General features: G+C 36.8%; 1 protein-coding gene across 1 annotated transcript in view; it reads right to left on the reverse strand.

The window, feature by feature from the left end:
- Window positions 1-4,927: 4,927 nt before the first annotated feature.
- LOC107568287 (biogenesis of lysosome-related organelles complex 1 subunit 4-like) overlaps window positions 4,928-14,370 on the reverse strand; it is a 13,307-nt gene continuing 3,864 nt past the window's right edge. Inside the window, exons 2-5 of the mRNA XM_016254219.1 lie at window positions 8,914-8,985; window positions 7,768-7,869; window positions 7,546-7,680; window positions 4,928-5,358 (exon numbers count right to left, since the gene is read on the reverse strand). Coding sequence (XP_016109705.1) covers window positions 5,263-5,358; window positions 7,546-7,680; window positions 7,768-7,869; window positions 8,914-8,985 — 405 coding nt within the window. The 3' untranslated portion in view covers window positions 4,928-5,262. The remainder of the gene's footprint in view (window positions 5,359-7,545; window positions 7,681-7,767; window positions 7,870-8,913; window positions 8,986-14,370) is intronic.

Below are 14,370 nucleotides of genomic sequence, written 5' to 3' on the forward strand. Positions count from 1 at the left end.
TGTGTACCAATACACCCCTAGTGTGTATATATGCATATTTTGCAATAGACCTAAAATATATTGCTTTATACACATAATCAATCAACATCTTTAAATCAAGTTTTTTTTATTTTATTGTGCCATTTGCAATGCTTCATGGGATTGCAGTTCTTTCCCTCATTTAAACAATTAACAGTCTTGGTTTTTGTCCATTTTTCCATGCACGTTTTTTCTTCAAATCAAAGTTTACAATGTTGTGATTCAAGTCGTAGCTGTTTGCTTTGGTTCATAGCTTATCATTCTTTCTTGAAGACTTTTGCTTTTACTTCTGAACCAGTCTGCTGAAAAAGTGGGTGAGCACTATTGCACTGAACAGAGAATCTGATGGCTCATTGGAAATTCAGTCACTGTGTTTTTGTCCCACCTTTAAGCCCAACTTGATGATTCATTGGGCGATCTCTCAATTGGGCAGGACCTTTCAACAAACTACCAAACAGTGGTTGACATATATGACTGGCAGCAATGTAGTACCCACAGATAAGACATACCAGTAATACAAGCTCTGCAGCCGGCACTCCAGTCACGTCACTTTTATTTACATAGCAATTTATAAAATAGATTGATTTAAAGCACGCAGCTTTACAGTATTAAAAAAAAACAAGTCTCACAGTGTCAGTCTCCCTTTCAGTTAGAATTACAACTTGATTTTCTGCTATAAAGCAGCTGTCCAGTGTGGAGCTAGCAAATGATAGAATCTTTTTTATTAGTGAATGCAAAAATAAAAAATAAATACAAATAAATGGTTTGCATAGATTACAGCTTGACCTAGCTCAGGACTGTTTAGATTACTATAACACTATAAGGTGTTTTAAGAGAAATCATTTATCTATTAGGTCTAGCACTTTATTTTGTTCCATATAGGAGACGTTGGGCAGAATGATGCATCATTCAGTCAGTTAATTACATCTTCATACAGTTAATTAGGGGGAAGTCGTGGCCTAATGGTTAGAGAGTCAGACTCGTAACCCAAAGGTTGCGTACCGGCAGGGATTGTAGGTGGGGGGAGTGAATGTACAGCACTCTCTCCCACCTTCAATACCACGACTGAGGCGCCCTTGAGCAAGGCCCCCAACTGCTCCCCGGGCTGGGGGCAACAAATGGCTGCCCATTGTGTGTGTGTTCACTGCTGTGTGTGTGCACTTTGGATGGGATAAATGCAGAGCACTAATTCCAAGTATGGGTCACTTTCACTTAATTAAATGGTGAATGAGAAAGTCTCTCTGTCATCTCATTTGGTGTGCCAAATATATTTATTATTATTATTATTATTATTTATATTTATTGTAATTGTACAATAGTAATATAATTATTTGACATTCACTTCAAAGCTGAAGTGATTACCTTGTTTTATTTATTAGTTAGAATACGTATAACTCATGTGATTATGTAAAAGCAGAATAATAGAACAAAGCCTACTGATTAATTGGCGAAATAATCGGTGATTAGACTAGTCGTCTCACTTTCAAGAAGATATTAAGATTTACATTATATTATATTGCCTACCTCATGTAACAAATAAGCAACTAAAACTTTTAATGCATGCTCACTTTTTGGTGTTTTTGTATAATTATGTTTTGTAGGAAAGATTGTTATGTGATGTTTAATTTTTCCCATTTATTTATTTTGAATGTAATTGTTTTTGTAATTGTCTCTCCGTCTCTCTTCTGAATTTTAATTGCCATGTATTGTTTGGCCATCCTTGAACCCCTGGCTCTTTTCCTTGGCATTTGTTTTTTCACTTTCATTCCCTAAATGTATCTTTAACAATAATACAAATAAATAAATAAATAAAAAGTCTAACACACCTAATGGAAAATTATTCATTTGCTCAAATTTGTTCATTTTAATGAACAAGTTAAAATAACCGATTTAATGATCGGCTTTTGCATTATCACTTTTAAGACATTTTAGTTTCCTTTGTATGGCAAATATCAATATCTGTTCCTATTCCGCTGAATTTTTGAAAAAGTCAACCTTGTCTAGTGATTGACTAATGCTTAGCCAATAGCAGTTTCGACTGAACCATTCAATCATTCATTTACAATCTCTAGGACATCTCTAGGATACTTAGGTCTCTTTTTCAGAACTCTTCACACAGTTCTTCCCACAGCAGTAAATTTTGCATCCAAAATCCATTAAAACTACCAAAGCACTTCATACACGATCAACTCACTCTTCCATAACAATAGCAAAGGTCATCACCCAACGAGCATTCTTTGTCACTCATAAAACAATGACCTAAAACACTGACGACAGGTAGCATTAAACAATGTTTCCTTTCTTCACAAAACAAGAATGACACTCTTTACTGTTAGAATTCACTGCAACATGTGACCCTGGACCACAAAACCAGTCACAAGGGTAAATTTTTTACGAAATTGCGATTTATAGATCACCTGAAAGCTGAATAAATAAGCATTTCATTGATGTATGGTTTGTTAGGATAGGACAATATTTGGCCGAGATACAACTATTTGAATATCTGGAATCTGAGGGTGCAAAAAAATCTAATTATTGAGAAAATCACCTTTAAAGTTGTCCAAATTAAGTTCTTAGCAATGCATATTAATAATCAAAAATTATGTTTTGATATATTTACAGTAGGACATTTACAAAATATCTTCATGGAACATGATATTTACTTAAAATCCCAATGATTTTTGGCATAAATGAAAAATCGATAATTTTGACCTACACAATGTATTTTTGGCTATTTTTACAAATATACCCGTGCTACTTATGACTGGTTTTGTGGTCCAGGGTCACATGTGTCACATGGGCCATGTTTACATCACAGAACAAAATTATTCCTAAATTGTCCCCTTTTGTAGACAGTAATAAAATCGAACAACGAACACGTGTAGGTTTTCAGCTACATCTAATTGTTTAAATAGTATTTCTTTTCTTTTTTTAAAATTTGGAATAGATTTAAATATAACTGTAGAAATGTTATTCCATTTTGTATAATGGTAGTTTTTGAACTTAAGTTTAAAAGTTTTGAAAAGAGTATTTAAATGTGTAAATTGGCCGGTAAGTACAGGTTTTGGTTGTGTTTGAGTGAGAAAAGCATTCATGTCATTTGAAAGATGCAGTCATTGAATGTATTCTAGACCAAAACAATGCTGCACTTCACACCGTGTGAAGGTTTGAAAAACCGACTCAAGTATTGAGAAACTGGACCTAGTGGTTCACTGGTAAAACAGACTATTTGCTTACACATGGAAAAAGTACTTGGTGTGAGCATGTGGAGTTAAATAAAATATTTTAACCAATATAATATGAAAGAATGCTTAACTATTCTTAAGTGATTTCTTTTATCGTCCTGTTTGTAATTTTTTATAGTTCTCACTACGATTGTACTCTTCCATCAGACTCTTCAGCTGACCAATAACAACCTTTGATCAGTAATGAAATGTAGTCGCGTTATGATAGGCTACATTTGTAAATTTATTACAAATAGACAAATTATCACAATTATCTAACAATTAGCATAACACAACAGTCCATGGACATTTAAGTATAAAAGTAAATGGTCCATGACAATATTTGTTGCGGCTATTGTTTGGCTGAGTGCGGCACTGAATGCTACATAACCCAGAGTCGATTAAACCGGTTACATCAATTCATTGTCAACATGTGCCAGACACCAAATTTGAGACCTTAATAAGAAAGATCAGTGATAAATAGCAATAGTGAAAGTAGTGCAAAAAGATCTCAAGCACTGGAAGAAAAGACTGAGGGCAAAACAATTATAAAGCTGTAAAACTATATACAAGTTGGAGTAAAAATCATATAAACGTTTCAACTGATGTTCTGACCTTTTTCGAGCATGCTTTCCCATTCATAAGAAACATTGTCCGGCTTCCTGGAGAGGCACTTCAGGAAAAAAAAAAAAACCAAGTTATTTAAAACCAAAGCTTCTGTTGATTATAAAACTAGCTGCCATTAGACTGCCTAATAAAACAACAGTTGGCTTTGATCAGGATTCCTTAAATAAGCTGCAGATAAAGTGACGGTGAAATGTTTGTGTTAGCAATCCCAGGTGTTAGCATTTGAAAGCAGGCAGCACTGCTGATGTTGGAGAAGCCTGGGCTTGGTTGGTACTTCATGACGTCAATAGGATAGTCTCTCTTTCACTGCTCAGACTGAGGTTTAAAGTAATCTTCTGTCCTAAATACACTGGGAAGCTCTTGATGTCTTTGTGATTGCCTTCGTGGGCTAGAAGGTTTCTGAAGACAAAGAAGAGGAAGTCAACATTTGTTACCAGTTTTAAGGTATGCCAAACAATATGGCAGACGTCTGTACAACCCCAACTCCAGAAAAGTTGGGACGTTTTGTAAAATGCAATAAAATCAAGAATCTGTGATTTGTTAATTATCTTTAACTTTTATTGAATTGACAAAAGCACAAAGAAAAGATTTCCAAAGTTTTCACAGACCAACTTAAATGCATTTTGTAAACATAAGCGAATTTTGATTTTGATGGCTGCAACACACTCCAAAAAAGTTGGGGGTGGGGCAGAGGCAAAATTAAAGTGAAGAGGTTATAGAATATCCCAATTAAACAGTTTTGAAACGGTTCACAGTAAGCAGGTGAATTGGTAATAGGAGAGGGGATCATTTTTGGCTACAAAAGGAACATCTCAGTCTTTGCAAGCAAAGCTGGATTATGGCTCATCACTCTGTGCCAAATTTCATGAGAAAAGTGTCAAAATAATATTCAGATTCAGGGAATCCAGAGAAATCTCTTTCCGTGTAGGGCAAAGACAGGAAGCCTCAGGTGAATGTGTGTGACCTTTGAGCCCTCAGATGGCATTGCATAAGAAACCGGCATGCTGCGGTGTTAAATATAGCAGCCCTCTACGGACACCTTGGCAATTGAAATAAACGTTTCAACTGATGTTCTGACCTTTTTCGAGCATGCTTTCCCATTCATAAGAAACATTGTCCGGCTTCCTGGAGAGGCACTTCAGGAAAAAAAAAAAAACCAAGTTATTTAAAACCAAAGCTTCTGTTGATTATAAAACTAGCTGCCATTAGACTGCCTAATAAAACAACAGTTGGCTTTGATCAGGATTCCTTAAATAAGCTGCAGATAAAGTGACGGTGAAATGTTTGTGTTAGCAATCCCAGGTGTTAGCATTTGAAAGCAGGCAGCACTGCTGATGTTGGAGAAGCCTGGGCTTGGTTGGTACTTCATGACGTCAATAGGATAGTCTCTCTTTCACTGCTCAGACTGAGGTTTAAAGTAATCTTCTGTCCTAAATACACTGGGAAGCTCTTGATGTCTTTGTGATTGCCTTCGTGGGCTAGAAGGTTTCTGAAGACAAAGAAGAGGAAGTCAACATTTGTTACCAGTTTTAAGGTATGCCAAACAATATGGCAGACGTCTGTACAACCCCAACTCCAGAAAAGTTGGGACGTTTTGTAAAATGCAATAAAATCAAGAATCTGTGATTTGTTAATTATCTTTAACTTTTATTGAATTGACAAAAGCACAAAGAAAAGATTTCCAAAGTTTTCACAGACCAACTTAAATGCATTTTGTAAACATAAGCGAATTTTGATTTTGATGGCTGCAACACACTCCAAAAAAGTTGGGGGTGGGGCAGAGGCAAAATTAAAGTGAAGAGGTTATAGAATATCCCAATTAAACAGTTTTGAAACGGTTCACAGTAAGCAGGTGAATTGGTAATAGGAGAGGGGATCATTTTTGGCTACAAAAGGAACATCTCAGTCTTTGCAAGCAAAGCTGGATTATGGCTCATCACTCTGTGCCAAATTTCATGAGAAAAGTGTCAAAATAATATTCAGATTCAGGGAATCCAGAGAAATCTCTTTCCGTGTAGGGCAAAGACAGGAAGCCTCAGGTGAATGTGTGTGACCTTTGAGCCCTCAGATGGCATTGCATAAGAAACCGGCATGCTGCGGTGTTAAATATAGCAGCCCTCTACGGACACCTTGGCAATTGAATCGCCATTGGCTAGTAAATTTTTTAGTTTACTCGCCAGACTGATTATATATATATATTTTTTTTCCACACACTCTTAACATCAGTCAGTCAAGCATTATAATATGATAATCAATATAATTTAATGATACTTTAGTAATTAGAATTAAACTTGATAACCATGTATGAATGCATATTAGTAATTTTAACTGAACTTCGGACTGGTGGTGGTGCTTTTTTGGTCATTCAGTGTTACTGTAAAAAAAATAAAACATTGGGAAAAAAAACTAACAAAAATACTGATAAGATAATAATGATACGAATTCTACTAATAAGAACAATATAAAATGCACTAAGAATTAATGAGCTACTGGATTCATGAATATTAATCAGGTTGTGTGCATTCGCTCAAACTGATTTGCTGAAATCTAAACAGGGACGATAACAGGTGCGTTGCACATCCATTCAGATGAACTGAAAAACAGCACAGAGAGTGAAACTCTGAAGCGTTCAGTCAAAGAGTGTTCAGCGAGTGAAAATATAACTGTGCTAAACTTATACTTAGTACCCAACTCACACAATGGAAAGTAAAATCTGAGAATTTATTAGCAATTGGCTAATATTAGACATTTAGTTGCCTAGAGTGAAGATTTAGTTGCATATGCGAGTGATTTACTCGCAATGTAGAGTGTTGTATAGCCACATGGGCTCGGGAGTACTTGAGAAAACCGCTGTCACTTAACACAGTCTGCTGCTGCATCAGTTAATGCAACCTGAATCTCTGTTACTGTAGGAGAAAGCAATAGGCTACATCAACTCTATACAGTGATGCCACAGGGCCTGAGCTGATCTCAGATAGTCAAAAAGACGTGCAAATGTGTGCTGTGGCCAGATGAGTCCACATTTCAACTTGTTTCTGGGAAAAATGGACGAAGACAAAAGGGACCATCCTGATTTTTACCAGCGACAGATGACAAAGCAAATGTCTGTCATGGTAAGGGGCTGCAGCAGAGCAAATGGCTTGGGTGACTGGCATATGTGCGATGGTACCATTTAGGCATATATTGGGATTGTACAAAGACATATACTGTCATCAAGATGACATCTTTCATGGGAAGTGCATGGTTATTAGATCAAGACAATGCCAGGTCTCATTCTGCATGTGCTACAACAATGTGGTTTCGTAGACACAGAGTGAATGTGCTAGACTGGCCTGCAGATCTGTCTCCTATTGAACATGTATGACCAGTCATGAAAAGGAGAATCAGAGAACAACGATCACAGACTGCCGAGCAGCTCAAGTCTTGAATTGGACAAACTAAATTTACAAACAAAAATTTAACTTTAATTGTAATTAAAAGGAAAGTTGATGTGGCAGTGTTAAACATGCCTCTGTCCCAGAGTGTGTTGAAGCCGTCAAAAATCAAAATTTGTTTATATTTACAAAATACAATTACGTAAATAAAGAGAATGAACAAATAACATTCTTGATTTTATGGCATTTCACAAAACGTCCCAACTTTTCTGGAATTGGGGTTTTATATATAAAGAGCTCACATTTAAGAAACCTGGTACGGCCATTGTGCGGAAGATCTTTTTGAAGGCGCCTGGGAGGGTCCCAACGTCACCTTCGACTTGAGTTACTTGTTCTTCCATTGCACTGACATTGACTCCAACCATTTTGACAAAGGCCTGAGAATCAGACAGCACACTTGAAACAACAACAACAAAAATGTCCATTTATCACCATGGTTTAAAGACAGCATTTAAAGTTATTACCTCCAATTTGTCAATTTTTCGGTAAATCTCTCTCATCTCTTCAGATTTTCTTTGTATCTGTGGTAAGTTCTCATTGACCACCTGTGAGGTGTCGTTTCGAATCTATTAAAAAAAATGTTATAAAAAGTTATCTAGAATACTCATCTATTTACAGATTTGTCAGTTAAACACTGATGGCCACAGTGCTTATTAAAGCAGGGGTTTAAGGAGGCAACAACAGGGTTCTAGGGGGAATATGTTTTTTAGGGCAGTCAAAGTTAACCGTAAAGCTGCTATGGAACAATCTTTATCATGGAAAATTACGGCTGCTACTCCACATTAACTTGCAAGAAACATTTTCCAATAGATTTTTTATTAAGCATGTTTTATATATTTATTATTTTTAGCTTTCTTTTTTTTATCACATTTTACATTGCACTGCATCACATTGCAATTTTTAATCAGAGAAAGGTTTATGCATCTACCATTATTCTTCTAGTGGATTTGGGATACTTGATACAAAGGTTGGTATTTCCCCAGATAATATTCCAGATTATGGCTTCAGTACAGTAAAAACATGCAAGCTAATTTTTGTATAATATCATGCCTTTTTCCACAATATAAATGGGTCTTTATATATTAAAATATATATCTGCCTATTCATTTTAGGCAGGGGAACTTGATTTTTAAACTCATATTGGATCGTAGTGGAAGTTTTATTTTTGCTTTATTTATATATTATAGCATTTATTAACATTTTAATGGAAATATTTTTATATTTCCAGTCTTCATTTTAATTTTAGTTTAAGTTTTAGTCATTTGTGCTTTAATCATTTTTTTTAGAATTTTAGTTTCTTAATATTTCTATTTAGCTTTATTTTTTTAAATTTAGTTCAGTAATTACACTAAATTGTAATTCTTCAACTTAAACATATTTTGTGTCAGTTAGTTGGCTAGGCAACATTTACACTTGATTTTATTTAAATGATTAATAAAAGTTTTAATTTTAGCTAACAATAACAACACTGCTTATTGGATACATGCTGAATTTAAAAATGTGCTTTGCATCGAGTACTTTCTTCACTAACTTGTTAAAACAACTTTAAAGAAGGTGGGGGGAAAAAAATAGAAAACACAACTCTGTAAACGCAAAGACATTAATCTTACCATATCAAGCATACCAACAAACTCATCGACTCTTGTAAGCATTTCCTCCAGGCTTTTCTCCAAGCACAGGACCTGCACAGCAAATACATAATAAGTGTAAAGAAAAATCACATGATATACTGTAAATATAATTGTGTGTACATGTGATATAAACATTTAGAAGGACAAACAGTTTCTTCACTTGCTACCTTGTAAAATAACAGAGGACCATAAAGATTAAAAAAAGCAGTCATGTGTCAGGAATTTAATATGATTCGGTCAGCAGCGCAGAGAACAAGTCAGTCTTTCTTTATCCCATATCACGCTCAACAAATTAGGCTTGATAAAGTAACTACACTGTGCTCCAACAGGATGAGTACACGGGTGTGTGGAAGAGACTTTGAGTTGGTCATCAAAAAGCTTACAGGGGCCTGTATATCAAAGCAGGATTCAGTTGTTAGCTTGCTTAAATTAAGCTTGATTAGATTTATCCACTTAATTGTGGATTATTGTGATGTTTTTATCAGCCGTTTAGACTCTCATTCTGACGCCACCCATTCACTGCAGAGGATCCACTGGTGAGCAAGTGATGTAAATTTCTCCAAATCTGTTCTGATGAACAAACAAACTCATCTTCATCTTGGATGACCTGACGATTAGTAAATATTCAGCAAATGTATATCTTTTGGTAAACTATTCCTTTAAGCCTGAATGGATTTTTTAGGTTTTGTCAAACTAAAACTAATCCTGAATTTGTTCTGCTTGCCTCAGGGCATTCTCCTGTAGAACTTTCTGGTGTAACCAAGAATTCATATTTCCATAAATTAAGAAATATAACCCTCAGATGGCCTGCAGATGTCACAAAGAACCCTCAGGGCAACATGACCTGCTTTTGGAGTGATTTTTGTTAGACAACCACTCCCAAGAAGAGTAACAGGGGTTTTGAGTTTCTTCACACTGTTCTCCATTCAATTCGTCACAATCAGTTTTGTACTCTTTTTCAGCCTGGTTAACTTAAACTTTCTTTTTTGACAGAGGCATGGCCAAACCCAGGTTCATGTTCTTCAACAGAGCAGGGGGCGCTAAAAATCACATGATTTTAATCCCATGAATTGAAACAACTGACTTCAATGATCTCTTTATATGAACGGACAACGTTCAGGTTCACATACTTTCTCAAACAAATATGGTTTAAATATACAGCGATATGGTATTATTTGTTTAACTTGATTCTCTTTATCTATACATACAGGACTCCGATCACAACTGTACTTCTACCAGAATCACCTTATTACAATTAGCATCATAAAAAGTGTTATTATGTGAGGAATCTGATATTATACTCATGGGAGTAACATACTGAAAGTCAACATGTCTAACGCACTCTAAATAAATAGAATCCAAAGTGACTTTCAAGGCATTCAAGCTATACAGTTCATCAGTTTATAATTAACTTAGACAAGCAGAGTGATACAAACAGTGAAACACTACCAACTCAATGTTTTTTGTTTTTTTTTGCATGTCCAGATGTGTTGGGGAAATGACACTCTCTGCAGGTTACATTGTTATGCCAGTAGGTGGAGACAATGGCTCTCATCCAAAGAAAATTGTGTGGATTACTCGTCTTCATACACACAGAAGACCTTATCACAAAAAGATTGAAAAAAATTTGACTTCTGCGTATGCGTGTTATCGGTTTCTACAATTTTTCATAAATTGATGAAACATTTTACTTCGCAAGTTATTGATGAATCATGATTTGTTTGTAAAAGTGTTCATATGCACATATGATGCACAAATTTGCGTGTACACACAAGTTAGTCAATAGGACCCACCGAACATGCCTTCTTCTGAGCTGAGCAGTATGTGCAAATTCACAGTATTCTAATGCTGCATTCGATTTGTACTCAGAAGTCAGAAATTCTGAGTTCTGGAATTTTACCAGTATGACTTTTTTAACTGGAATGTGGAATGACTATGAAACTTGGAAGAACCACAACAACCCCGAGTTGAGAACCCAATATGATGGCTCAGCGCATTAACAGAAGAGTAAGAGTAATAATATATTGTTTATTAGCACTCAATGAACTCAACCTCTATCTGTGAACATTTTTTACATTATTTTACCGAATTCCCTCCCCCTTAAAGTGAAAACCACTAGCCAAACAAAAACATACAAAGCAAATTTCATGAGTTTTTATTTTACTAACACGCAATGGCGAAACTCAAATTGGGAACTCCAAAAACTCCTTTTTAAGACGAGCCCCCAATTTCTGTTACGACCGCTAAGGGTCAGCCGTAACAGGAAAAGGAAGAGAGTCTCAATAACAGAGAGATGTTGAATAACAATAATTTATTTACAAATAAGGGTTTAGGGTCAGGGGCAGACAAGGCCAAAATAACAAACAAAAATTATTCTTTAACACTCTACACTTCTTAAATCAAAATTAGAGGTCGACTGACATGGGTTTTTCACTGGCCGATGCCGATATTTAGAAATCAGGGCAGCCGATGGCCGATAAATGATTTTGATTTTATGAGCACATTTTCTTTTTTTCTCCTTCATCTCATAAAAGTGAGTTTGAGTAAATGATTATTGCAGGGTACAAGATAGTAATAGTAGTAGTAGCCTAATTTAGTGTAATAATACATTGCACAAAACTTAAGCACCTTCTCAAAACGGTTGAAGCATGCTTTTTGTTTACGCTTGCTGACAGACACCAGTGTTTCCCACAGACTTGCAAATGCAAATTCGTTCTCTGCCAGCAGGAGGCGCTGTTGGAGCGGGAGATATAGTGGTTTCCCTGGTAACAGCTGTAATCAACTAAGCACTGCGCTCACAAACCCTATTTTATCAGGCATTACCCACCGAACATGCCTTCTTCTGAGCTGAGCAGTATGTGCAAATTCACAGTATTCTAATGCTGCATTCGATTTGTACTCAGAAGTCAGAAATTCTGAGTTCTGGAATTTTACCAGTATGACTTTTTTAACTGGAATGTGGAATGACTATGAAACTTGGAAGAACCACAACAACCCCGAGTTGAGAACCCAATATGATGGCTCAGCGCATTAACAGAAGAGTAAGAGTAATAATATATTGTTTATTAGCACTCAATGAACTCAACCTCTATCTGTGAACATTTTTTACATTATTTTACCGAATTCCCTCCCCCTTAAAGTGAAAACCACTAGCCAAACAAAAACATACAAAGCAAATTTCATGAGTTTTTATTTTACTAACACGCAATGGCGAAACTCAAATTGGGAACTCCAAAAACTCCTTTTTAAGACGAGCCCCCAATTTCTGTTACGACCGCTAAGGGTCAGCCGTAACAGGAAAAGGAAGAGAGTCTCAATAACAGAGAGATGTTGAATAACAATAATTTATTTACAAATAAGGGTTTAGGGTCAGGGGCAGACAAGGCCAAAATAACAAACAAAAATTATTCTTTAACACTCTACACTTCTTAAATCAAAATTAGAGGTCGACCGACATGGGTTTTTCACTGGCCGATGCCGATATTTAGAAATCAGGGCAGCCGATGGCCGATAAATGATTTTGATTTTATGAGTACATTTTCTTTTTTTCTCCTTCATCTCATAAAAGTGAGTTTGAGTAAATGATTATTGCAGGGTACAAGATAGTAATAGTAGTAGTAGCCTAATTTAGTGTAATAATACATTGCACAAAACTTAAGCACCTTCTCAAAACGGTTGAAGCATGCTTTTTGTTTACGCTTGCTGACAGACACCAGTGTTTCCCACAGACTTGCAAATGCAAATTCGTTCTCTGCCAGCAGGAGGCGCTGTTGGAGCGGGAGATATAGTGGTTTCCCTGGTAACAGCTGTAATCAACTAAGCACTGCGCTCACAAACCCTATTTTATCAGGCATTACAGGAAAGACGAAATTAAAATGACATTGAAGCTTTTCTGAAGACGGTCGGTTCTTTTCAAAGATACATTCATATAAAAACACCAGTGCTGCATTTTAATTTTGAAACGTGCCGTGCTCAGTTTATTCAACAAAGTAAAACTCAATGTATGGGAAACCCTGGACACTGCTATAATCAAATGGCCAAGTGATTACAAAAATAAAATAATTCACACATATTACACAGCCTGCTGCTCATAACTGCTTAAGCGTGCACTGGCCATGAGCGATGACATTGTGGATGCTATTGTTGGACCGTCACACACATTTCATGAGGAAAGTTAACGGGCACGTTATAATCAGCCCAGAAGTTTCGTCTGAACTGCATGTGTTTTTACTTTCACATGCAAATGACTTGTTGCAATTTCCGGCATCAATTCTAGTAGGATAAAACGTAATTACACTTTCGAAACAGTCTGTTTTGCCCTGCCATCATTAGCTGAAGTTGTGTGTGAACAAGAAGCGGCTGCAGAGTGTGAGTTGCTCCATCTCTCACGCAGCCAGAGAGAAATTCTCCGGCGTTCCGCAACAATGCTTAGCTGGCCCCAGATGCGCCTGCTTATAAATCGGCCTAATTTGCAACACAATCGGCCGATGTCGATTAATTAAAAAAAAAAAGCCAAAAATCGGCCAATCAATCGGTCGACCTCTAATCAAAATTAAAGAAAACAAAAGTACAGTTTCAACTTACCTGACTCCCTAAACCAAAAACAGTGTGAAAAGAGGTTTCAAAATAAAATGGTGTCTAACCCCCTACATCCCTCAATTTACCAAAACTTATTTACAAAAGATATATACACACACACACAAGTTAACAGCCAACAATTCACAATCGGAATCCAAAATCGTAGTCAATCAGGCGTGGGTCAAGTTAACAAAGGAATTAGTGATGTTAGGTTCTTGAACGAATCGTTCTTTTGAGCCGGTTCTCAGGAAGTAACCGGTTGAGCTGGTTCACAAATCAAACTGAATCGAACTTTAGTTCCAGGGTTGATGACGCAAGATGTACAGCCGAAGTAACACATATAACTCAAAAAGAACCGAATGAGCCGGTTCAACCAACTGTCAAAGTTTGCCGAGGATTACCGAGGACTCAACAAGAACCGAATGAGCCGTGGCGAAGTTTGCCGAGGATTACTGAGGACTCAACAAGAACCGAATGAGCCGTGGCGAAGTTTGCCGAGGATTACCGAAGACTCAACAAGAACCGAATGAGCCGGTTCAACCAACTGTCGAAGCTTGCCGAGGATTACCGAAGACTCGACAAGAAGCGAATGAGCCGTGACGAAGTTTGCCGAGGATTGCCGAGGACTCAACAAGAACCGAATGAGCCGTGGCAAAGTTTGCCGAGGACTCAACAAGAACCGAATGAGCCGTGGCGAAGTTTGCCGAGGATTACTGAGGACTCAACAAGAACCGAATGAGCCGTGGCGAAGTTTGCCGAGGATTACTGAGGACTCAACAAGAACCGAATGAGCCGGTTCAACCAACTGTCAAAGTTTGCCGAGGATTACCGAGGACTCAACAAGAACCGAATGAGCCG

This window comes from Sinocyclocheilus grahami, unplaced genomic scaffold, assembly GCF_001515645.1.
Source record: "Sinocyclocheilus grahami isolate Dianchi unplaced genomic scaffold, SAMN03320097.WGS_v1.1 scaffold1231.1, whole genome shotgun sequence".
NCBI classification, from domain to species: domain Eukaryota; kingdom Metazoa; phylum Chordata; class Actinopteri; order Cypriniformes; family Cyprinidae; genus Sinocyclocheilus; species Sinocyclocheilus grahami.